The following is a 27500-nucleotide window of genomic DNA, read 5'->3' as shown; positions in this document are numbered from 1 at the left end:
TAGGGTTACAATTAGGGGTTAGGTTTAGTGTTAGGGTTACAATTAGGGGTTAGGTTTAGTGTTAGGGTTACAATTAGGGGTTAGGTTTAGTGTTAGGGTTACAATTAGGGTTAGAATTAGTGTTAGGGTTACAATTAGGGGTTAGGTTTAGTGTTAGGGTTACAATTAGGGGTTAGGTTTAGTGTTAGGGTTACAATTAGGGGTTAGGTTTAGTGTTAGGGTTACAATTAGGGGTTAGGTTTAGTGTTAGGGTTACAATTAGGGGATAGGTTTAGTGTTAGGGTTACAATTAGGGGGTAGGTTTAGTGTTAGGGTTACAATTAGGGTTAGAATTAGTGTTAGGGTTACAATTAGGGGTTAGGTTTAGTGTTAGGGTTACAATTAGGGGTTAGGTTTAGTGTTAGGGTTACAATTAGGGGTTAGGTTTAGGGTTAGGGTTACAATTAGGGGTTAGGTTTAGTGTTAGGGTTACAATTAGGGGTTAGGTTTAGGGCTAGGGTTACAATTAGGGTTTAGGTTTAGTGTTAGGGTTACAATTAGGGGTTAGGTTTAGGGCTAGGGTTACAATTAGGGGTTAGGTTTAGTGTTAGGGTTACAATTAGGGGTTAGGTTTAGGGTTAGGGTTACAATTAGGGGTTAGGTTTAGTGTTAGGGTTACAATTAGGGGTTAGGTTTAGGGTTAGGGTTACAATTAGGGGTTAGGTTTAGGGTTAGGGTTACAATTAGGGTTAGAATTAGGGGTTAGGTTAAAGGTTAGGGGTTTGAGTTTAAGGTTAGGTTAAGGGTTAGGTTTAGGGGTTAGGGAAAATAGGATTTTGAATAAGAATCAATTGTTTGGTCCCCATAAGGATAGTAAAACAAATGTGTGCGTGCTCGTGTGTGTGTGTGTGTGTGTGTGTGTGTGTGTGTGTGTGTGTGTGTGTGTGTGTGTGTGTGTGTGTGTGTGTGTGTGTGTGTGTGTGTGTGTCTGTGTGCGGAGCTCTGTAGATTTGTGATGTGCTATTATCAGTTGACAGGTCTCAGGTTACAGGGGGGCCCCAGCCCTTTGAAGATGGCTGTGGTGGGTGGAGGATGGAACGCCTGTGTGTGTGTGTGTGTGTGTGTGTGTGTGTGTGTGTGTGTGTGTGTGTGTGTGTGTGTGTGTGTGTGTGTGTGTGTGGCCTTGGGGTAAGGAGGGGGGTGTATGGTAGGATACTGGTGGCCTGGTCTGGACAAAGCAAATGGTTCAACTTGAAGCGATGCCATAACTGGTCCTTCAATTCTGTCTTGTAAAGCCAGGGGACGAACACGAGGTCCCCTCGCCCTGCTTTAGAGGGCGCAGGTAGCCCAAACACTGCCTGTCGTAAAAACACCACCAGGTGGAGAGACAGACCAGGACTGTGTGAGTGTGTGTTTATATGTGCGAGTGTATGTGTTTATATATGTGAGTGCATGTGCTTATATGTGTGAGTGTATGTGTTTATATGTGTTTATATGTGTTAGTGTATGTGTTTATATGTGTTTATATGTGTTAGTGTATGTGTTTATATGTGTTTATATGTGTTTATATGTGTGAGTGTATGTGTTTATATGTGTGAGTGTATGGGTTTCTATGTGTTTCTATGTGTGAGTGTATGTGCTTATATGTGTTTATATGTGTGAGTGTATGTGTTTATATGTGTTTATATGTGTGAGTGTATGTGTTTATATGTGTGTGTATGTGTTTATTTGTGTGTGTATGTGTTTATATGTGTTTATATGTGTGAGTGCATGTGTTTATATGTGTGAGTGTATGTGTTTATATGTGTGAGTGTATGTGTTTATATGTGTTTATATGTGTTAGTGTATGTGTTTATATGTGTTTATATGTGTTTATATGTGTGAGTGTATGTGTTTATATGTGTGAGTGTATGGGTTTCTATGTGTTTCTATGTGTGAGTGTATGTGCTTATATGTGTTTATATGTGTGAGTGTATGTGTTTATATGTGTTTATATGTGTGAGTGTATGTGTTTATATGTGTGTGTATGTGTTTATTTGTGTGTGTATGTGTTTATATGTGTTTATATGTGTGAGTGCATGTGTTTATATGTGTGAGTGTATGTGTTTGTATGTGTTTATATGTGTGAGTGTATGTGTTTATATGTGTGAGTGTATGTGTTTATATGTGTGAGTGTATGTGTTTATATGTGTTTATATGTGTGAGTGTATGTGTTTATATGTGTGAGTGTATGTGCTTATATGTGTTTATATGTGTTTATATGTGTGAGTGCATGTGTTTATATGTGTGAGTGTATGTGTTTATATGTGTGAGTGTATGGGTTTCTATGTGTTTATGTGTGAGTGTATGTGTTTCTATGTGTTTCTATGTGTAAGTGTTTGTGTTTATATGTGTTTATATGTGTGAGTGTATGTGTTTATATGTATAAGTGTATGTGTTTCTATGTGTTTCTATGTGTAAGTGTTTGTGTTTATATGTGTTTATATGTGTGAGTGTATGTGTTTATATGTGTGAGTGTATGTGTTTCTATGTGTTTCTATGTGTAAGTGTTTGTGTTTATATGTGTGAGTGTTTGTGTTTATATGTGTTTATATGTGTGAGTGTATGTGTTTATATGTATAAGTGTATGTGTTTCTATGTGTTTCTATGTGTAAGTGTTTGTGTTTATATGTGTTTATATGTGTGAGTGTATGTGTTTATATGTGTGAGTGTATGTGTTTCTATGTGTGAGTGTATGTGTTTATATCTGTGAGTGTATGTGTTTATATCTGTGAGTGTATGTGTTTATATGTGTTTATATCTGTGAGTGTATGTATTTCTTCTATGTGTTTCTATGTGTGAGAGTATGTGAGAGTATGTGTGTATCCTTGGAAACTCCTACATTACACGGGAAAAGGGGGTGTTTTTAAAAAGGAGTGGGAGTCGCCTCGGTAACTTGTGTCCTATCCCCATTTATTTGAAGTCAGTGTTTGGGAGAGACAGAGTAGACTAAACAGCACAAGATAAACACTGGGTCAAGACTGGGCTAAACACACAGCAGCCTGATCTCCTCTCCTCCACACCCCATCTCTCCACTCCTCTCTTCAGCTCCCCCTTTCTCCTCTCCTCCCTTCTCTCTCCTCCACTCCTCCCTGCCCTGCTGCCTCTCCTCTCCACACTCCTACAGCCGCACAGTGCACGGGAGTGAAGTTTCTTTAAGCGGACGGATTGGAACATGCTGTATTAAGAGATTGTTTGGAGAGTACCTTTCCATCTTTTAGCTCGGTTTTAGCGGATTTTAATCTTACAGGCTGATGAAATTGACTTCATTCCAAACATACTGATGTATAATATCAACACAAATGCTGCCAATATATCCAATGCAAGAAGAATGCGGGTTTCGAATGTGCCTTGTGTGTGCCGGCGTGCGTGCATCGTGTGTGTCTGTGTGTGTACTCACGATGATACCGGCGGTCCAGGGGTTGAGCAGGAAGAGGGCACAGACGAGGAAGGTGCAGGCTAGCACCACGCTGATGGAGAGCAGCAGCCAGTGTCTGAGGCCTACGTACTGCTCCCAGAAGAGGAAGGGGTAGCCGTTGGGGTAGCTGGGCAGGCCCTGGCGGCTGTAGTTACTGCAGATGGCCCGCACCGACTCAATGGCCTCCACAAACTGGGGGGTCTCGCGGAGCCCGTTGAGGTAGAAGGGAAACTGTGCATATTCGATGGGCTCGGCGGCAGGAACTAGAGGGGTGGGGGGGGTGATGGTACAGTTCAAACAAGTGCACTATTCGACAGTTCACTTCCACCTCTTTATAGAAATTAATTGGGACTGGCTGGTGGGCAGAGCTGAAGCTTGGGGGGGGCTCGTAGGAACAGGGCTCCATTCTCTCCAGTCTCAGCCTAATGATAGGCTATCAGCCCCAGACACACAGCAGAGTGTCAGGCCTGACGTTGATCCGCTGTAATTACAATGTCTGAATCACCACCATTACCCCACCCTCTCTCTCACACCCACACACACACACACACACACACACACACACACACACACAGCCGCACTCAAACATGTAGACACACACTCGTACCTGTCTGTCAAACAGGGAAAGCCTAGACAGCTATGCAGTTGACTATGACACACACCACATTTGATTTGCAACACTGCCAAAACACATGTTCTAGAAAGGTTCGGACTCACGTAAAATGCTTTGTTTGTTTTGCCTTTATTTAACTAGGAAAGTCAGTTAAGAACAAATTCTTATTCACAATGGCGTCCGACACCGGCCAAACCCGGACGACACTGGGCCAATTGTGCGCCGCCCTATGGGACTCCCAATCACGTCCGGATTTGAACCAGGTTGTCTGTAGTGACACCTCTGGCGCTGAGATGCAGTGCCTTAGACCGCTGCGCCACTCGGGAGCCCCAAAATGTCATTTCATGTGCTCTCTCCTTCCCTTCACCCACCATACCCCACTAAAATATCAATTCCAGATTGTTTTACATAGTATTTTTTTCCAAAAACGTACGTTTGATCGAAACATCCCAAAAATGAGAACCGTAAAGACTCTCTGTGGTGTGTGTGTTCCAGTGGCTGGAGGGTTAGACAGCACCACTTGCTAACATGGTTTGGCCTATTATAATCTCCACTATAAATTTCCATTAGGACTGGGAGTTGGAGGTCTGCCAACGTAGCTCTGCTTCAGGGGGTTCCTGCACAGCCAAGCTTTCTACGCTGCTTAGCCAATCCCATTTACACTCACTGCTTGTTATCCAATCACATCTCCTCCCTGTAATGCACTTCCTGCTTGTTATCCAATCGTCTATCCCACCCAAGCCTTTGCTTGTTAACCAATCCTATTTATGTGTGTGTGTGTGTGTGTGTGTGTGTGTGCGCGCGCACACACGCGCGTGCATGTATGTATGTGCGTATGTGTGTAATGCTTAGAGGCCTGTGGTGGTAAGAGTTATCGCATTCACCACAGGCACCATTAGAGTACCACAGCGTGCTATTCCCTGCCCCTCAGCACTGCAAACCAAGCCATCACACACACGCACACAGTATACTGTAAACCAGAGATCATCAACTAGATTCAGCCACGGGCCGATGTTTTCTGGAGCAGATGGTCGGGGGGGCAACATAATTACAAATAATTTGTGTGCGGCATATTGACCGCAAGAAGCCCAAACAGATATAATGTTTGACTAAAACATTTATAACTTCAAACCGTGTTTACATTTGTATATGATCGCATGTCTCTTTATTATGCGTGGGAATCGGCCTACATGGAAACAGATTTTTTAAATGAAAATCTCTTGGAGCTGATTTACTGTTTTTTTTTTTTAACCGTCTTTTATGTCCAAAGATGAAAATTCCCCTCATAAATTGCTTCGAAAACTTGGGAGGCCAAATAAAACACAGTTGGGGAACCCTGGTGTAAACAGTACAACTACCTCAGTTACAACCAGAAAGAAGAGAAGGGTCAGTAACTCCACAGATGGTATTATAAACAGGTATTCTAACATACGGAATGGTTGAGCAGGAGAGGTCAAATGGAACGCTCGAGGAGAAATTGCCCACAGAATAGCTAGGACACAAAACATAACAAGTAGTGTCTAAATGCCTTTAGAGGTACAAATCTAGCGTCAACTCTAGAGGTACAAATCTAGCGTCAACTCTAGAGGTACAAATCTAGCGTCAACTCTAGAGGTACAAATCTAGCGTCAACTCTAGAGGTACAAATCTAGCGTCAACTCTAGAGGTACCAATCTAGCGTCAACTCTAGAGGTACAAATCTAGCGTCAACTCTAGAGGTACAAATCTAGCGTCAACTCTAGAGGTACAAATCTAGCGTCAACGAGAGAAGTAGCTCATGCACACTTCTTACATTCAGTCCCAATCGGTTTTAATTGAATTGCCAAATCAGTAGGCCAGAGTGCCAAAGAATTATTGAGAACAAATAATGTATGTCTCATATAACTGGCCGTTGAGAGGCCTTTGTGATAGTGAAGTGTGCTGTGGATTGGTCACTCACTGCTGAGGCGTGTCTCGGGCATGGAGTCTGTGCGGTCGTGGAGCCACTCCGGGGGGTGCGGCCGTATGTTGGCCTGCGAGGCTGCGTACGCCACCGGGTCGTTGCTGACCCACGCCGTCAGGTAGATGTAAAACGCCCCCGGGTTGATGATGCCATCCGCATCCACCAAGCGCTGCCTCGTCAGCTAGAGGGGGAGACAAGGAGACACTAGTTCATTATTTGAAAAGAAGGATAGAGGGAGAGGGAAAGAGAGGGGGCGGGAGGACAAGGGAGAAAGGAAGAGAGGAGGTGAGGGATAGTGTGTGTGATATTGATGGTTACAAATATTAGATCTTAATTTGAGACAGTTTGCTACAGCAGGAAAAAACTCCTGCAGAAACAGGAAATGTGAATTATTATGTGGATAATAATTTATGGACGTTTTTTTTGTAGGGGCTGGTACAGTTTTCATTAGGACAAATAGTGTCTGGCATTTTAAAGTGGAATTTACAAAGCCTTTATAAAATGTGAATATACTTCCTGCTGTGCAGGAAAATTCTCAGCAACAAAATCGTGATCAAATGAAGATCCTACATCTATAGAAACGGACTGGCATTGTAGAAACGATGTTGACCCAAAACTTTGTCTATATGAACTGGCCGCAGAAATCCTGTTTATAACCGTGCGTGAGCATGAGAAAGCGGGCCGGCTTTGAAAAATAAGCGAAAACTATTTCTCCCTCTCTCCAACCCAAAGAAAAGTAAACAGTCAAACACTGGTGCCTTCTGACATTTCCCGTACTTCTCGCTGAACTTCCCAGAATTATTAGGCCTACATGGAAAATGGAAATGTCAAATCAGCTTTCAGGCGGTCAGATGTGCTAGTCTCCTGAGAAAAAAAAGCATGCAGGTAATGTGTTGGGATCAGGCTTCCTCTCCAACAGAATTAGCCAGGAAAGGCTAGCTCACACAGACCTGATACATCTTCCTACCTCCTAGTCCTCTAAGAGCTAAATAGCTTCCCTCTCTACTTTTTTGTCACATTGCTAACTAATTCCCTATACAGAACTAGCTGGTTACCTCACCTCCACAACAGGGCTGGCTAATAGCTACCCTCCCTGTTGGGGCAATAGCTGGCTCCCTCCCATGTGAGAACGGGAGGCCTTGGTATCTAGCTCCTGAAAGTCACAGCCATTACTGCACACAACTTCATCACATCAAACTAGCGAGCTCATTTCTCTTACAACTAACTCTATTCACAAATAGAAGAGGCGAGCTAGCTTCCCGCAGCGCTAACTAGCCCCCTCTCAGGACCCTCTGAGGGCTGTAGCTCCCTCCCCTTTGAGAGCGGGGGGGGGGGGGGGGGGCGTAGCTAGCTACCTCCATTTCTGCACACCGCTCTATGTCACTCGCAGTACAATAAATCCCTCGTTCACAGAGGCAGTGTTAGGGGAGAGGGGGAGTCCTGGGGGTAGGTAGGGGGAGGTGTGGAGGGGGGAGGGAAAAATTGCTTGAGTTAGTTAGCGTAACAATAAAAAAATTGGCTGGGGTCCCTGTGCGCGTCTGTGTGCAGTTAACCTCGCTGTTAACACTGAAGGAAATGCCACCCAGCAAATGGAGTAGAGCTATAAAAATAACACAGCATCTGTACAAATGTTGCTCGTGCTTGCTGATCCTGACCCCTACGGATACCCAGAATGCCCTGCACCACAGTCGGATCCGGACCGAGAAGAAAAGGGCTCTTGATAGCAGTAGCAAAGGCAGCCTCTCTCTCTCTCCCACCTTCCCTTGCTTGCTCCCTTTCCCTCTCCTTTCCAACCTGATTTCCCTCTCCTTTCCAACCTCATTTCCCTCCCCTTTCCAACCTCATTTCCCTCTCCTTTCCAACCTCATTTCCCTCCCCTTTCCAACCTCATTTCCCTCTCCTTTCCAACCTCATTTCCCTCTCCTTTCCAACCTCATTTCCCTCTCCTTTCCAACCTCATTTCCCTCTCTCTCTATTTCTCTCACCCTTTTGCCTCTCTTTTTCTTTCCCTATTCCTCTCTTTCCCTCATCCTCTCTCTCCTTTCCTCTCCTCACCTTTTCGTTCTCTCTCTTCTCCTCACCTTTTCGTTCTCTCTCTTCTCCTCCCCTTTTCGTTCTCTCTCATCTCCTCACCTTTTCGTTCTCTCTCTTCTCCTCACTTTTTTGTTCTCTCTCTTCTCCTCACCTTGTTATTCTCTCTCTTCTCCTCACCTTTTCGTTCTCTCTCTTTGCCTCTCTCTCTCTCTCTCTCAGAAACACACACATTGCCAACTTTCATATAATTCCCTTGGCCATAAGGAACGAATGACCGTCCAGTGCTGGGAGAAATGTTAGCAGAAAGACATCAAAGGGAAAATGCCTCCCCAGAAAGCTGTGGTGTGGCATATCAAAATAAAACATCTAGCTTTGCAATTTGCCAGGGTTGGAAAATATCTGTTCTTAATTTGACATGGAAAAAAATACAGCTACTACTGTACAGTATACACTTTGACAAAAAAACGTACTCTCTCTCTCACACGCACGCACGCACACACACGCGCACAACCACACGCACACCCACACACACACCCATGCACACCCACACCCACCCATACACCCACATACACACACCCATACACACACACACACACGCACACACACACACGCACACCCACACCCACATGCACACCCACACACACCCTCGCACACCCATACACCCACACACACACACACACACACACACACACACACACACACAAACACCCTCGCACACCCATACACACACGCGCGCGCGCGCACACCCACACAGTGTTGACTCAAAGAGATCACGTGCTTCAGCTCCTCTCCACTCATTGAAAGGGGACACGGCAGCAGAGCACAGAGAAAATAAGAAGAGGGACGGGAGGGAAGAGAGAGAGAAAAGCGCGGGAGAGAGGGGAAAATAGAACTTTGAAAGAGAGAGAAAACGGTGAGAGAGAGAGAGAGAGAAAACCTAGAAAGAGAGAGGGAGGGAGAGGAAAAGACAGAAGAGTGAGAGAAAGAGAGAGACGGGGAGAGAGAGAGAGTTGAATTCCAAAGGTCTGTCTTGCATTAAGCAGCAGGATACGCAACCACTGTATGTCTTCAAGCTGTCACGGGAAGCCCATGGAGCACGGCTGGCGGCCCATCGCCCTGCAGCCAGCTCCGGTTCCCTCACAGGCACAGGAAGTGACATCATAGGGCCGCCCGCACACCAGCAGGCCTCCCAGGCCCGGGCTGTTTCGTGATATCTATGCTAGTGGTTTACCAACAACCAACAAAAGGCAAAAACCCATCCAACTAACAGAACAACATCTCTAGCAGACCCACCATTGCGTCGCTGTCTGATGAAAACCTTGTAACTCCATTTTTGCACACATGTTTATTTTTTATTTATTGAAAGCAGTAACTCCTGTCAATGTACTCTGAACATTTCATGATTCAAGAAGCAAGAAAATGTATTCAAAATAGCTTCTAACGTTTCATAGTTGTATTTTCATAAATGGTCATTTTTTTCAATTTCCTGAGAAGTTTCTGTTTTTTTTTTATATAAGAGGTTTACATCAGACAGCGATGATTTGGGAGATACTGCTAGGCTACACTATTAGCCAGATAGTGGAGGATCTAGGGTACACTTCAATGATTCATCATACACACTCACCAACACACACACGCATACCTTCAGACTCCAGGGGGCATGATAATGTCATCTATCTTCCTCTGTCTGGCGGCTTACTATCACACCTAGCCTTAACTAGAAACACTGTGAAAGTGTTCAACTGTATTATCTGATGCTAAAGGGAACACAAACACATGCACACACACCATGGTTAGAGTTGGGTATCTCTAGCCTGTAGCTAGCAGCAAATGGGACAAACGGTTTGAATGAAGAGTTAATAGCTTTTTCAGAGACGGGTTGCAGCCCCGGCGAGGGCTTTAAATTCCTGGGCTTGGTAAAGTCATCAGAGAGCGAGAGAGAGAGAGAGAGAGAGAGAGAGAGAGAGAGAGAGAGAGAGAGAGAGAGAGAGATAGAGAGAGAGAGAGAGCCCTGTTTATAAGCCAGGTGTGGCTTTCCTAGGCCCAGCCACAGACCTCGACTCACACGTACACCCACAAAGGACAAAATGGCCTCTGTGTCACTCAGTATCCCATTCTCCAAGGCTTCATCAAATCCAGTGTTGTACAATCCTACTGTACCACTGCGACATTCGAGGACAAGAGATGAGAAGGACAGGATAAGAAGGCCACAGAGCATCATCAAGCATTCAAATAGTTCTGCTTCAGTCAGATAGTGTACTCCTCATTGCCTTTTATGCTCGCTTCGAGGCAAGCAACACTAAAGCATGCACGAGAGCACCAGCTGTTCTGGATGACTCTGCGATAATGCTCTTGGTAGTCGATGTGAACAAAACCTTTAAACAGGTCAACAAAGCCGCTGGGCCAGATGGATTACCAAGACGTGTACTCAAAGCATGTTCGGACCAACTGTCAAGTGGCTTCACTGACATTTTCAACCTCTCTCTGACCTGGTCTGTAATACCTACATGTCGTCGTCCCCCCCCCCCCCCCACCCCCCCCCCCCCCCCCCCCCCCCCACACACTTCGCCCCCACCTACATGTACAGATTACCTCAACTAGCCAGTACCCCCGCACCCCTGGGTACCGGTGCCCCCTGTATATAGTCTTGTTATTGTTACTCTTATTGTGTTACTTTTTATTATTACTATTTATTTTAGTTTCACGGTAAAGTCTACACTTGTTGTATTCGGCGCATGTGACAAATGAAGTTGGATTTGATTTGAGATAGGGTCATTCAGTATCTTCCCTAGGCAGAGGTTGACAGGCTTGCTTTGTAGTAATCATCAAATAGTCACCTGGTTAGCGTGGGCGACTTACGATCCCACATCCACCTGGTTTAGATAAAGGAGTTTTGATCACACTGTACACCCACCTGGTTTAGATAAAGGAGTTTTGATCATACTGTACACCCACCTGGTTTAGATAAAGGAGTTTTGATCATACTGTACACCCACCTGGTTTAGATAAAGGAGTTTTGATCATACTGTACACCCACCTAGTTGAAGTGAATGGGTTTTGATCGAAAAACTCACTTTCTTTAATAAATGCGTTGGAGACAAGTCACGTGGTTGAAGTGAATGGGTTTAGCCTGGGTTTAATAAGTGGGTTTCACCTGGTTGAAGTGAATGGGTTTAGCCTGGTTTTAATAAGTGGGTTTCACCTGGTTGAAGTGAAAAGGGTTTTGCCTGGTAATAGCCCTTGACACTCGTACCCGTGTACAAGTTGAAACTGGCAGATTTGGCCACTGATAAGCGCCTAAATTGGAACGCAGTGGCTGTACAGTAACATGCTATACATGACGTCAGAGCTCTGCGCGTCACACTGCTGTGTGGGTTTTGACTGACAGCCGTTCTGAGCTTGAGCACCACTTGCGACAAGAAGTTGCCCACATCCCTCCAGCTAATTGAGCAACTTAAAAAAATATATATATATTAAAAAATGTTGTCTGAGTAAGGGAAATGATGGAAAGACGTTGAGGATTATAATAAACACCCGTCCAAACGTGCACTTCACATTTCTATATCATACAAATCATGTAATATACAGTGTCAGTGTTTATGATCACTATGTTTGATGTACAGTTACTAGATGACATGGCATTGTACCCTGGGTTGTCCTGGACAGAATGAGCCTGTGTTTGTTGTATTGTGAAGACAATTTGGCGCGGACCACACAACTGAATGAACTCATGACTCCATTCCATGCTCCCCCAAATCTGCTTCTCTGAATTGCCTTGTGAAAGCCTAACACTGTAAGATCGTATTTTATAATTTAGCTAGTCATGTTGGCCATAGAACAAGCTTTCAAATGATTCCCATTTGACCCAGATTGCGATTTATAATGGACCATTTTTGGATTGTGGGGATGCAGGGATGCAGGGCCGTGTTCCAAACCAAACAACTACAAGTGTGCTTGCTCTAGTTCCTCAAGGGCACAGCTAGGAGAGGTCAAAAAAGCCCTTTGTAGTTGAAGACTTTTCTTTGAGTCATAAAAGTGCATGGAAATAACTTAGGAACTGTGCCCACTTTGGAGAGGTGGGTGGTCACTTTGAAACACCAATTAGACCTTCCACTCAAACCCGTGTCATTGTTCTGTCTTATGTTGCACCTACCCCACATTTTCCAAGAATGCTCTTATCATGTTACTGAATGTATCCAGATTCATAATATATTTCATTATCAACAAAATGTGGGAAAAAGTACAGTAAATGTAAAATGCACATAAAATCAACAGTTTAATGTTTGGATTCAGTCTTGTGTCAGGTGAACTGTTGTCTTCTCATTTTACGTCTAATAATTTCCCCATAATCTCCAAACTGGTCCATTTTATATGCTACCATAGTTCTGCATGTGCTCATATTTCTTCTATAAGAAACATTTCAATTGAGCCCTATCCATATAGGCCATTTCCATCGAGTATAAAGGGTTATTAATAGCTGGGTCTCACCTGGATGAAGTGAATGGGTTTAGCCTGGTATTATTAAGTGACTCTCACCTAGTTGAAGTGAATGGGTTTAGCCTGGTATTATTAAGTGACTCTCACCTAGTTGAAGTGAATGGGTTTAGCCTGGTATTATTAAGTGACTCTCACCTGGTTGAAGTGAATGGGTTTAGCCTGGTATTATTAAGTGAATCTCACCTGGTTAAAGTGAATGGGTTTAGCCTGGTATTATTAAGTGACTCACCTAGTTGAAGTGAATGGGTTTAGCCTGGTATTATTAAGTGACTCTCACCTGGTTGAAGTGAATGGATTTAGCCTGGTATTATTAAGCGGGTCTCACCTGGTTGAAGTTGATGGGCTTGTCCCTGCGCCCGGTCTGTACCAGTAGTTTGTAGGCCAGGACCCCGTCGTCTGAACCGTTCCTGTAGCTGCTCTGTGTGATCCGACCCGCCTCCCAGTCCTGATCAAATGCTGCCTGCAGACCTGTAGACACACAACCACAACGCAACCATTTCACAACCATAACATAACCATACGTCACAACACACAAAACAACCATAACATAACCAAACATCATAAACCCCCCCCCCAAAAAATAACTATAGCAAAACCATACATCACAGCATACTAAACACAACACCACTTCTCTCTACCAAAAATGTAGTTGAACACACAAAACACATAACCACATCAAAAGCATGTTCCACATTCCCCACCAAGACCAACAGACCTCTCAACATGTTCCATTCAAACTGAAAAACAGGACAACACTCTATTTCTTTTTAAAGAAGATCAAAACTCTACCACACATCCAAAACGGGCCATGTTTTCCACAACAACCGGTGGGCACGACCGCATTCTTCAAGAGAACTTCTAAAAGCAGACTATGGTCAAAAGGACCGCAAGGCCTTGACCGCACTCTTCAAACAGCGAACAGAGACAGCGAATCACTCTGTCCCCCGGAGCAGAGCACCACAACGGAACATGAGCAGTAGCCAGACCGTTGAAGAAGTCATTAGGAGCATGACCAGTCGGTTTCTAACGGACACAAACCAAACCAAAGCACAGCACATGTGAAGTCTCTCTTCCGGGATATCGACATACCTTCCTCGGCGGGGCTCTGGCCTGTGGAGATATTGACTACATATAGACATACAAGACAGTAATGGCCTCTTCTGTAGAACTCACTCCAATTTCGGTCTCACGGCAACCTCTTTTTGTCTCAACATTACACAGCAAGACCTCGAACCGGACACACACAACAACAACAACGCCAGCAGCGGGTCTCTCTCTCTCCCTCTCTCTCTCTTCTCTTTCTGTATGGCTTGTGATTGCTTGAACTTGAATCTCAGCACAAAGTGCTGAACGTGTTAAATCTCTTCCAAACGGCTTGCGATGTGAGACTAGTAATCCAGGGCCTGTTAGTCAAATGTGTTTCAGTTTTAGTCCCCCACACTGAGTGGGATAATGGTTGTCTAATTACACACATTTCTCCCCCGCGTACTTTATGAGACCTCACTTAAACGCCTTAAAAGACGCTGGTACATGGTACATACTGTGCTGGTTAGTGCATTGTACAAGAGCAGGACAAACTCAGTATCCAACTCCGACAAGCTCTCAGGTAGAACAGGCCGAGAAAATATACCTCTCCACCTCTGTTTCTTAACTTCTTTCCGTCATGCCCTCTATCGCTACCTCTCAATTACTAATTGTTTGTTTGCTCTCTCTCTTTTCTGTGTTTCTCTCCTCTTGGCCTCCTGCACTCCCCTCTCCGTTCCCCCTGGCCGGTAGCCTGTTTCTGGGATAGTGTTTTTGGGTCTCCCCTTGCTCGCTGTCTGGGTCCAATTTGTCCAGCCATCTCACTGAGCAATATTAAACACAGCTCTCCGCAAACCACCCACTCGGCAGCTCCCCGCCCAGCCACGCACGCGCGCCACACGCGCCACATTCAAGCACACACATACATACGTGTGTAAAGCGCGGACGCAGATGAATAAACAAGGAAATGTACAAGCACGTCAACCCGCAGCGCATCACCAGCGGTGTCCAGCTGTTGTTTACAGGCTTAGGTCTACGTGATTTCCTGTTGCTGGAAAACAGCCGCAGCTCATGAGGATGCCTGTAGAACATGACAGCTCAAAAGTGCACGGTGCACGCCTGTGTGTTTGTGTGCAGGTACAGTGCATTCGGAAAGTATTCAGACCCCCTTGACTTAGTCCCACATTTTGTGGCGTTACAGCCTTGTTCTAAAATGGATTCAATTGTGTCTTTTTTCTCCTTATCAATCTACACACAATAACCCCACATCCTGCAAATATACTCCAAATCAAACAACTGAAATAGTACATTTACATAAGTATTCAGACCCTTTACTCAGTACTTTGTTAAAGCCCCTTTGGCAGTGATTATAGCCTCGAGTCTTCTTGGGTATGAATCTGCAAGCTTGGCACACCTGTATTTGGGGAGTTTCTCCCATTCTTTTCTGCAGATCCTCTCAAGCTCTGTCAGCTTCGATGGGGAGAGTCACTGCACAGCTATATTCAGTTCTCTCCAGAGATGTTTGATTGGGTTCAAGTCCGGTCTTTGGCGGGGCCACTCAAGGACATTCAGAGACTTGTCCCAAAGCCACTCCTGTGTTGTCTTGGCTGTGTGTTTAGGATCATTGTCCTGTTGGAAGATGAACCTTCACCCCCAGTCGGAGGTCCTGAGCGCTCTGGAGCAGGTTTTCATCAAGGATCCCTCTGTACTTTGCTCCGTTCATCTTTCCCTCAATCCTGACTAGTATCCCAGTCCCTGCCGCTGAAAAACATCCCCACAGCATGATGCTGCCACCACTATGCTTCTCTGTAGGGATGGTGCCAGGTTTCCTCCAGATGTGACGCTTGGCATTCAGGCCAAAGAGTTCAATCTTGGTTTCATCAGATCAGAGAATCTTGTTTCTCATGGTCTGAGAGTCTTTTATGTGCCTTTTGGCAAACTCCAAGCGGGCTGTCATGTGACTTTTACTGAGGAGTGGTTTCCGTCTGGCCACTCTACCATAAAGGCCGGATTGGTGGGGTGCTGCAGAGATGGTTGCTCTTCTGGAAGTTTCTCCCATCTCCACAGAGGAACTCTGGAGCTCTGTCAGAGTGACCACCGGGTTCTTGGTCACCTCCCTGACCAAGACCCTTCTCCCCCGATTGCTCAGTTTGGCTGGGCGGCCAGCTCTAGGAAGAGTCTTGGTGGTTGCAAACTTCTTCCATTTAATGATTGGGGCCACTGTGTTCTTGGGGACTTTCAATTCTGCAGAAATGTTTTGGTACCCTTCCCCAGATATGTGCCTCAACACAATCCTGTCTCTGAGTTCTACGGACAATTCCTTTGACATCATGGCATGGTTTTTGCTCTGACATGCACTGTCAACAGTGTGTGCCTTTCCCAATCATGTCCAATCAATTGAATTTCCCAAGTGGACTCCAATCAAGTTGTAGAAACATCTCAAGGGCGATCAATGGAAACAGGATGCACCTGAGCTCAATTTCGAGTCTCATAGGAAAGGGTATGTAAATAAGGTATTTCTAAAAACCCGTTTTTTTTATAGGGTATTGTGTGCAGATTGTTAAAATCCATTTTGAGAGAGAACTTTTTTTGTAAAATCCATTTTAAAATATGTCTGTAACGTAACAAAACGTGGAAAAAGTGAAGGGGTCTGAATACTTTCCTAATGCACCGTACAGTACATGTGTATTGTATATGCCTCACCTTGCAGCCAGTCCCTGAAGTAGTGGAGCCACATGAGTGGCAGCTGGCCGTTGTCCTCCCTCAGTACGTAGCGGATCGTGTTGAAGCGACAGTGCAGCTGGTAGAGCAGGGGCTGGGCCTGGGAGTACTCCGCTCGCTGGGTCACCACGTACATGTTGTAGAAGGAGAAGAACTTGAACTGGGCCCCGATGAAGTCGTACTCGCTGGTCTCCCTGGGAACGATGTCGGTCAGCTCCAGCCCGTCCCGTACCCGTGTGGTCCCGTACAGACTGACCCCCAGCAGGACCAGGAACAGCAGGATGACTACCACCTGAAGAGAGGGAGGGACGGAGGGAGGAGGGGGGAGATAAGTACACAGCACGCCGAACATGGGTGGCCCTTTACAGACTGAAACCCAACGGCCACAGAAACAGCCCACGTTCCAAAGTGAACTAGAGTAAGCGCACTATGTAGGGAACATGGTGCCATTTGGGACGCAGTCAAGAGCACGTAAATACCGCTGGCAGGACCTGCTTTACTCTCCCAGTTTAGTCACCCATCTCAACACTCCAGCCAGCATAATGTAGTATCTGTCTGACCACAGACTGAGTCAGTCAGGTCAGGAGGTCAGTTTAAGGGCCCACCCAGGAGAGAAGACAGACCACAGACTGAAAGCCAGGTCTACCCCCGCTGTAAGATATTTGACAACTAGAACGTACTCTAACTTACTACTGAAGCTCTGTGGTTAGATAGGTCTGACTCAGCAGGCTCTGCGAGTTAGCCACCGCTGGGGAGGAACACACAAGTGTGCCCGCAGGCGTGCGCGCGCGCACACACACACACACACACACACACACACACACACACACTGACCTTGGTGGTGGGCTGCAGTAGGAAGGGGGCGTAGTGTTTCTCTGCGAAGGAGGCCAGGGTCCATCGGGAGCAGGGGGGCTCCAGACAGCGCAGCCCCAGAGAGGCCTCTCCAAACTGGGACAGCAGATCCCTGGTGGAGCTGGCACTCTCCCCCGACACACACACCCCCTCCCCCGCCTGGGGGGAGACAGGGGGAACGCCAGAGGAGGACGGGGGAGGAGGGAACGGGACTGAGCCGGAACCACGCCCACCGTTGTTGTTGTTCAGGTTGCCGTGACTACTGCTACTCCCACTCCGGCTGTGATGGTTGCTATGGTGGTTGTTGTTGCCATGAACACCGTGACTGGCGTTGGGGTTGTTGGCGGGGCCAGTGGCTGCGGGTGTAAACGGTTGTACGGAGATCTGGGACCTGGGTTCGGCCGTAGTGTAGAAGGCCTGAGTCCTGGGGTCGTACTCTGTCCTCAGCTGGACGGTAGACTGCATGGTGATCTGAGTCTGCTGGGAGAAACCATGGCTGCTGTAGGAGGGAGGGGGGGTGCGGAAGGAGGTAGGAGGGGGGCTGTAGTGACTGCCATCTGCTCCATCCAGGTAAGCCTGGGGCTCGATCTGGATCACCCTGTTAGCACACGGGCTGGAGAGACACAGACAGAGAGTTAGCACACAGGCTGGGGGACAGACAGACAGAGAGTTAGCACACAGGCTGGGGGACAGACAGACAGACACAGAGTTAGCACACAGGCTGTGGGACAGACAGACAGACAGACAGACAGACAGAGAGAGAGTTAGCACACAGGCTGTGGGACAGACAGACAGCTAGCAGTGGCGCTGGAGATGTTTGGTATATGTGCACGTGTGTACTTCTGGGAGTGTATTGACTGTGTGTTATGGAGCTGAACATGCACAGACAGGCAGGTGATGTTTAACAAAGAGAGAGAAGGATAAACAGACAGACAGAGAGCACACTCTAAACAGTAATTAAAGGATCAGTTAGGGAAGTTGAGGTAGAGATACACTCAGCTGTAATCACATGGAAAAATACAACACACCTTTATGAACCCCGGGGTGGGGAGAGATATACAGTGTGTGTGTGTGTGTTGAGTATGTGTGTGTGTGTGTGTGTGTTACCTGTAGAAGCAGCAGAAGATGTCAAAGCGCCGGTCCTCTCTGCGATACAGGTCCATACTGAGGATGGCAGGGAAGATGAGCAGTACCATGGCAAAGTTAAACACCACCACCACCGCAGCCTGGCCAGGGAGAACACACACACACACACACACACACACACACACACACACACACACACACACACACACACACACACACACACACACACACACACACACACACACACACACACACACACACACACACACACACACACACACAGGGAACAATTGGTTAACTTATCAGGCTGCCATGAGTTGGGAGGGGGTAGTTTATAGAGTTCCTACAGGGGTCTACACGGAATATGCAAACCAAGCCGACGAAGTGTAGCGCAGTGTCGCTTCTCGTCACAAAAAGGGCGTCTCCTTATAGCGTGCTCGGGGCACTACCGTGTCACGTGCAAATTGTAACGCGTCCTATCATACTTTCCGTGACCGTGGGGGCAGTGTTGTGTCGGCAATGAAGCTTGCTTGCTTCCTTGATCTGATCTATGGGCTATAGGTTATCGCATGAAATCAGCCTATTCTGCATTGATAAGCAAATATAATATCAGCAACTGTTCAAACAATAAACCAAACCACATTATAGCCTTATTAGAATCCAAAAGGTTATTTTGTTTGGAAGTGATAACTAGTCATTTCAGGCTATTGGTAAAAACAGCTACAAGATATGTGCTTTTTCTCCACGACTAAAACATGATGATATTCTTATTTTTAGCTGATATGGGAGTGAATACATTGAAACAGCATATGAAACTGGGATAATATCGTAGGTTGCACAAGCAAGTATACGAATATTTGCCAGGGCATATTATTTCATTATAAATCGGATTATTTCACAAGGAGATGAGGGAAGCCAATCAACTTCAAAATCACTTAAACACCCAGATCAAATCAAATCAAAATGTATTGGTCACATGCGCTGAATACAACAGATGTAGACCTTACTGTGAAATGCTTACTTATGAGCCCTTAACCAACAATGCAAAAGTATTTACTAAATAAACTAAAGTAAAAAGTAACACAATAACATAACGACAAAGGGGCTATACACAGGGGGCACCGGTGCCGAGTCAATGTGCGGGGGTACAGGTTAGTCCAGGTAATGTGTACATGTAGGTAGGGGTAAAGTGACTATGCATATATAATAAACATCATGTAGCAGCAGTGTAAAAACAAAAGTAAACAGTAAAAAGTACGGAAGGCTGTTTGATTAATTGTTCAGCGGTCTTATGGCTTGGGGGTAGAAGCTAATAAGGAGCCTTTTGGAACAAGACTTGGCGCTCCGGTACCGATTGCCGTGCGGTAGCAGAGAGAAGAATCTATAACTTGGGTGACTGGAGTCTTTGACCATTTTTTTGTCTTTCCTCTGACACCGCCTATTATATAGGTCCTGTATTGCAGGAAGCTTGGCCACGGTGATGTACTGGGCCATATGCAGTACCCTCTGTAGCGCCTTACGGTCAGGTTGCCGAGCAGTTGCCATACCAGGTGGTGATGCAACCGGTCAGGATGCTCTCGATGGTGCAGCTGTAGAACTTTTTGAGGATCTGGGGACCCATGCTGTCTTGGTTTAGTTTGACATTGAATAAGCAGCCTATTTTGCATTGATAACCAAACATAATCTTAGAGACTGTTCAAACAATAAACCAAACAACGTTGTAGCCTTATAGAATCACCCCAAAATGTAAGTGATTATTATTCTAGGTTCAAACTGATAGCCACGTGCTTTTTTGCTTCAAGTATAAGAATATTTGGAGATGTGGGAAGCTAAAAGGCTAGCTAGCTTGCAGTGTTTAGCCAATTTGCAAGCAAGGGAAGACAACAAGACAAGACACTCTACAACAAATAAGTAGACAACAAGAAAATACAAGAATCCACCCAAAAAGGTATTTTGTTTAGAAGTAACAACTAGTGATTACAGGCTATTGTGAAATGGTAGAACCTACTGTAGCCAACTAGATAGTCATGTACTTTTTTCTCCATGACCAAAACATGAAGTTCTATATTTAGATGATATGGGACTGAATACGTAAGCAGTTTATCAAATCGGGATAATGGGTTAAGTTATACTTGTATAAGAGTATTTGCCGGGTATATTATTTTATTATAAATCTGATTATTTCACATGGCGATGTGGGAAGCTAAAATGGCTAGCTAGCTAGCTTGCTATGTTTTAGCCAGGCTAAAACCAACTACTAAGGCTGACAGCTAGCTACTACTAGCGAGGGAAGGCGACTCTTCCTTGTTTTCACAAAATAAAGACAAAAATACAAGACTTTGCTTTCGGCTCCTTGTGAATGGGAGTGGGACTGGAGAGAATATCATGTTACAAAAGGTGTCACCTACTCCAAAAATACATTTTTACCTGGCTAAAAGAGAAATAATACAATATCTATTGTTTACAGGAAACTAATTCTGCAAATATAGATGAGGAAAAGGACTGGGAGGGAGAAATACATTTTTGTCATGGGCAAAGAAACTCAAAAGGGGTGATTATACTAATTATTAAAAATGTTGTTCTGATTGTGCAAACTGTACAAACAGATCCTCAATGAAATGTATTATTTTAAATATGCTATTGGACCCAAAACAGATTGATCAGGCAAATTGATCGATATTGGCCAAATAATGATGATCCAGACTTCTTCTAAAATATATAGAATAATCTATTGAGTTCACAAGCAACGAATGAATCTATTATTATGGAGGGAGATTATAATACGGTTTTAAGTACCTCAATGGAGTGTAAAGGAAGTCACACTACAAACTATCACCCTTAAGCAATTAAGGAGATCACGAATATCATGGATACATTAGAACTAGTGGATATATGGAGGCTGAAAAACCCTGACCTAGTGAGATGTATATGGAGGAGGCTTTTTCAAGCTAGCCGTCTTGATTACTTCCTGGTCTCATTCTAGCTGGCATCAAAAGTAAAAAAGTATTAATAGGAAACCGAATGCGATCGGACCACCATCTAATTGGCCTCCATATAACTTGCAGAATTTCCAAGTGGACGGGGCTGTTGGAAATTGAATAAAAGCTTATTTGATAGAGGAAATAACAGAGCAGGTAGATAGTAATGGAAACTGTACTATAGAGGCACAAAATAGGTTAGAGGAAAAACAAAAAGAATTGGAGGTACTTATTTAAGAACGATCAAGTGTAATGTATTACAAAAATAAAGCGAATTGGATTGAAAATGGTGAAAAATGCACAACATTTTTCTTGAATCTTCAACATAGAAATGCTACCAAAAATAATTTACAGAAATCATCCATGATTCACAAAATGATATTTTGAAAGAGGAAGCAAAATGTTTTAAGCATATGTTTTCTTTTCAGTTTCCTCCATTTCCACTGAATGATGTTAACTGTAAGGATTTATTTCCTAATAATAATAATAATAATGTAAAATGAACAAATTTACAGAAAGACCTGTGTGAAGGCCAACTTACAGAAGAGGAACTTAGTGATGCAATTAAATCTTTCCAGTCTGGAAAAACACCAGGGCTTGATGGTATAACAGTAGTGGTACATCAGACCTTTTTTTATGTACTAAAATATCCATTATTAGCATGTTTTAATTATTATAAAAATGGTAGACTTTCAGGAACTCAACAAGAAGGTCTGATTTCATTACTACTAAAACAGGACCCAGGTGGTAAGTATAAAGATCCAGTCAATTTAAAAAACTGGAGGCCTCTTACACTTCAATGTTGTGATGCGAAAATCCTGGCGAAATGCATAGTGGTGAATCTCTTATACAATGGGTAAAAATGATGTACAGCAACCACAGATGTAAAATAGTAAATAGGGGTTACTTCTCAGAAAGTATTGCGCTTTTAAGAGGAATAAATCAAGGCTGTCCGTTGTCTCCATATCTATTTATTATGGCCATTGAAAAGCTAGCTATCAAAATTAGATCCAACAAGAACACCAAGGGGTGAGAAATCCATGGGATAAAAACAAAAGTGTCAATGTATGACTCAAGTTTTTTCTTAAGTCCGCAATCTAGATCCCTGCACTGTCTTATTGAAGATCTTGGTCACTTCTCTAGCCTCTCTGGACTAAAACCTAATTATGACAAGTGTACCATATTACGTACTGGATCGTTAAAAGACACCGTGTTTACACTATCTTGTAGTTTACCGATAAAATGGGCGGATGGTGAAGTAGACATACTTGGTATTCACATTTCCATAAAATATAAATGAGCTTACCACAGTTAATTTCATTAGAACGTTTGGAAAATAGATAAGATTCTGCAACCATGGAGAGGTTGGTCCTATCACAGTTTACTTACTTACTAATGGCGCTGCCTACTCCAGACGACTATTTATATAATGTATATGAGTTTGGGGGGCAAAAATGATTAAATATTAATGTTTTAAAACTCACTAAAAGCTTCACTCATATATAAGTTATACTTAAACGCCAAATGGTTCTCCAGTAGATTATTAAGAAAGACTCATCCTTGGCCTTTTTGCCTTTATACAGATTACAACTTCTCATTTCCTGAATAATTTCAAATGAAATTTTGTTTAAAGTATTGCTCTTTCTTAAACAAGCCATACAAAGCTGTTTACATTTTCAGTTTTATCCTCTACAAAAGATATAACAAATATTACAACAAATGTTATGGTTAAACTCAAATATACTGATTAATATAACAAATATATATATTATATTTATTAATGATATTAGGTATAGAAATGGTAGAGTTATGACACATACGCAGCTATCGAAAATATATGGGAATGTCTGCTCAATCCCAACTTAAAACCAACTGATTGCAGCACTACCACAAAAATGGAGGAGGCAAGTGGAAAAGGGAGAAGGAAGGGAACTTGTTTGCCTGCCTCATATTAAAGATAAAAATTGTCTGAAAGGAACTGGCATAAATAGAAAAATATACCCGTTTCATTTGAGGACAAAAATGTTGACAGCTGCGTCATACAGGTTGAAAATAAATGGGAAGAGATTTTCGATGTACCGATTCCATGGCACATGGTTTATGAACTCGTACACACAAAAAACGTTGAGTTTTTCAATTGAAATTATTATACAAAATTCTTGCCACCAACAGAATGCTATATATATATATATATATATATATATATATATATATATATATATATATATATATATATATATATGGGACATACAACGATCTCAGCTCTGTAGATTTACTGCGAAGAGACTGAATCACAAGATTATTTATTCCTGTATTGCCCATATGTAGCTTGTTTCTGGTCACAGGTTCAGGAATGGTTCAAAAAAAATTACAACATTCATTTAAAATGAACCTTACAAATAGCAGTGTTGGGCGATTTGGAAAACCATGGTCAGTCAATAAATACTATAATAATACTCGTAGGAAAGGTTCATCTTTAGCTCACAATCTGTGGATACTATACGATTAGAAAGTTTATACATTTATGTAAAAACATCAAAGAACAATTGAAAAGTATATGGCACATGGAAACCAAACGAGGGTGGTCTATGGTGATAGGTGGGATGGGCTGAGAGTGGCTGAGGGGTGGGATTAAAGAGCTTATGTATGGTAATGTATTATTGTTATGTGACTGCTTTATATAACGTACCATGTACAGTACCAGTCAAAAGTTTGGACAAGCCTACTCAATCGAGGGTTTTTCTTTATTTTTTTTTTAGCTTCATGAGGTCGTCACCTGGAATGCATTTCAGTTAACAGGTGTGCCTTATTAAAAGTTCATTTGTGGAATTTCTTTCCTTCTTCATGCGTTTGAGCAAATCAGTTGTGTTGTGACAAGGTAGGGTTGGTATACAGAAGAGAGCCCTATTTGGTAAAACACCAAGTCCATATTATGGCAAGAACAGCTCAAATAAACAAAGAAAAATGACAGTCCATCATTACGTTAAGACATGAAGGTCGGTGAATTCGGAAAATGTCAAGAACTTTGATAGTTTCTTCAAGCGCGGAAACTGGCTCTCATTAAAACCGCCACAGGAAAGGAAGACCAAGTTACCTCTGCTGCAGAGGATAAGTTCATTAGAGTTACCAGCTTCAGAAATGGCAGCCCAAATAAATGCTTCACAGAGTTCAAGTAACAGACACATCTCAACATAAACCGCACAGAGGAGACTGTGTGTATCAGACCTTCATGGTCGAAATGCTGCAAAGAAACCACTACTAAAGGACACCAATAAGAAGAGACTTGCTTGGGCCATGAAACACAGGCAATGGCCATTAGACCAATGGAAATCTGTCCTTTGGTCTGATGAGTCCAAATTTCAGATTTTTGGTTCCAACCACTGTGTCTTTGTGAGCCGAATAGCAGGTGAACAGATTATCTCTGCATGCGTGGTTCCCACCATGAAGCATGGAGGAGGTGTGATGGTGCTTTGCCGGTGACACTGTCTGTGACTCATTTAGAATTCAAGGCACACTTAACCAGCATGGCTACCACAGCATTATGCAGCGATATGCCATCTCATCTGGTTTGCGCTTAGTGGGATTATCATTTGTTTTTCAACAGGACAATGACCTAAAACACACCTCCAGGCTGTGTAAAGGCTATTTGACCAAGAAGGAGAGTGATGGAGTGCTGCATCAGATGACCTGGCCTACACAATCACCCGACCTCAACCCAATTAAGATGGTTTGGGATGAGTTGGACTGCAGAGTGAAGGAAAAGCAAACAACAAGTGCTCAGCATATGTGGGAACTCCTTCAATACCTTTGTTAAAGCATTCCAGGTGAAGCTGGTTGAGAGAATGTCAAGAGTGTTCAAAGCAAAAGGTGGCTACTTTGAAAAATCTCAAATATAAAATATACAGTATTTTGATTTGTTTAACACATTATTCCATATGATTCCATATTCCATGATTCCATATGTGTTATTTCATAGTTTTGATGTCTTCAATATTATTCTACAATGTAGAACATTTTAAAAAATAAAGAAAAACCCTTGAATCACCAATGAACTATCATGGTCCAAACATATCAAGGCAGTCGTGAAGAGGGGACGACTAAACATTTTCCCCCTCAGGAGACTGAAAAGATTTGGCATGGGTCTCCAAATACTCAAAAGGTTCTACAGCTGCACCATCGAGAGCATCCTGACCGGTTGCATCACCGCCTGGTATAGCAACGGCTCGGCATCTGACCGTAAGGCGCTACAGAGGGTAGTGCGAACAGCCCAGTACATCACTGGGGCCAGGCCTCCTGCCATCCAGGACCTATATAATAGGCGGTGTCAGAGGAAAGCCTATACAATTGTCAGACTCCAGTCACCCAAGTTATAGACTGTTTTCTCTGCACTCGCTGTTTGTTTGTTATCTATGCAGAGTCACTTCGTCCCCACCTACATGTACAGATTACCTCAACTAGCCACCTGTACCCCTGCACACTGGTTCCCCCTGTATATAGCCCTGTTATTGTTATTCTTATTGTGTTACTTTTTATTTTAGTCTACTTGGTAAATATTTTCTTAACTCTTCCTGAACTGCACTGTTGGTTGAGGGCTTGTAAGGAAGCATTTCACGGTAAAGTCTACACTTGTTGTACTCGGTGCATGTGACAAATAAAATTGAATTGGATTTGAGTTGAATGAGTAGGTGTGTCCAAACTTTTGACTGCTACTGTATGTAAAAATGTACATGTAAAACGTCTATGTAAAATGTATGTACTGTATACGCAGCAGAAAAGCTGTAAAAAACGAAAAAACTTCAAAGATATGTGTCCCCCGAAGAGGAGTGGCGGTGGAAGGGTTAATTAAAAAAAGAAGGAAAAAAATAAGAAGGAAAAAAAAGAGTGTGAGTGTGTAAGAGGAGAACATGAGAGAAAATAAAAGGAGAGAGAGTGTCGTGTGTAGCTCTTAGAGCCGTAAAGAGTAGAGGGTGGGGGTTGGGGTTAGGCTGGGGCCCTGCCCAGAGTACAATCTGGATCCTGTGTAGCTGCCAGACCACTGAACACACACACACACACACAGACACAAGCACACACACACACACATACACACACACACACACACAGACACACACTATGTCCTGTGTGTGTGCCAGGCCACCCAAGGAGACAGAGGCCTGCAGGGCTTGAGGTGATGAACAGGCGCAACGGCTCAGAGACAACACACACCCCTACACACACACGCACGCACCCAAGAACACACTCTCTCACACACGCGCACACACACACACACACACACACACACACACACACACACACACACACACACACACACACACACACACACACACACACGCGGGTTCTCACTACTGCCAGTTTACAGCAACCCATTCCATCCCACTGTAACCACGCCTTAACACCAACCAGACACACACACACACACACACCGCTCCCCCTCTCTCATTCCTTACCTTCCTTACCTCACAAGTCTCAATTCCATGCACAGCACAAGAAAGCGAGAAAGGTAGAGAGAGAAAAGGGAGAGAGAGGCATGAGGGTGAGGGGGGGTTAAGATGGAGGAGGGAGAAAGAACGGAACACATAGATTCCTAGTCTGACCACACAAACACATCACATTTCTGTTGCTCCCGGCTCCGTAAGGATTTTCCTAATGAAATCAACCTCTAAACACACACAAACACGCCAGGTGTGACCAATGGCTGACCCCGGTAAAGAGACTGGAGCTGCAGTGTGGCTTATCTTCCTCTCTTTGTCTAGCTCAGATCCACACTCTTTTGTTTCTTCCAGACTGAAGGAGGGGAGGAAATGGAGAGATGTGATAAAGAGAGAGAGAGAGAGAGAAAAAAGAGAGACGAATCCCTCTGTTCCAGAGAGGAGTAGACTGGAGGAAGTTGTTAATGCTGATAAAGACAAGAATGTGCTTTCAGACACACGCACGCACTCCCACGCATGCCTGCACACACACACACACACACACACACACACACACACACACACACACACACACACACACACACACACACACACACACACCTCCATGTATGGTATTTGTCTGTGATGTGTGTCCGTCCTGGTTCTATCAGACCTTTGGGCTAAGTAGAGCATGTTTGACAGACCCCTGTACTAAAGCCATCTGTCCACATATACTAATATCAGAGTAAAGTCTCGCCTGCATCAGGAGGGTGGGGGGGGGGGCTGCGAGTAGGTGAGTGTGTGAGTTGTGTACGTCCAGACATATCTGCGGCGTGGTATGTGTAGCGTGCAGCTGGGCTTGTTGTCAGGGCAATGGCACAGGAACTCAACCACCTCTTCCTTGGGTCAG

The 27500-nt window shown here is 44.0% G+C and overlaps 1 protein-coding gene across 2 annotated transcripts in view; it reads right to left on the bottom strand.

The window, feature by feature from the left end:
* The window catches only part of ptch1 (patched 1), a 79399-nt gene that overhangs the window by 11352 nt on the left and 40547 nt on the right, over window positions 1-27500 (bottom strand). For both annotated transcript variants that reach the window (XM_036980081.1, XM_036980080.1), the window contains exons 13-18: window positions 18226-18344; window positions 17101-17731; window positions 16249-16558; window positions 12848-12990; window positions 5989-6172; window positions 3419-3699 (exon numbers count right to left, since the gene is read on the bottom strand). In XM_036980081.1, coding sequence (XP_036835976.1) covers window positions 3419-3699; window positions 5989-6172; window positions 12848-12990; window positions 16249-16558; window positions 17101-17731; window positions 18226-18344 — 1668 coding nt within the window. The remainder of the gene's footprint in view (window positions 1-3418; window positions 3700-5988; window positions 6173-12847; window positions 12991-16248; window positions 16559-17100; window positions 17732-18225; window positions 18345-27500) is intronic.

The sequence above is a fragment of the Oncorhynchus mykiss genome, chromosome 6 (genome assembly GCF_013265735.2).
Source record: "Oncorhynchus mykiss isolate Arlee chromosome 6, USDA_OmykA_1.1, whole genome shotgun sequence".
Taxonomy (NCBI): domain Eukaryota; kingdom Metazoa; phylum Chordata; class Actinopteri; order Salmoniformes; family Salmonidae; genus Oncorhynchus; species Oncorhynchus mykiss.
Note: the sequence above shows the minus strand (reverse complement) of the source record. Positions and strands in the feature narration are given on the sequence as shown.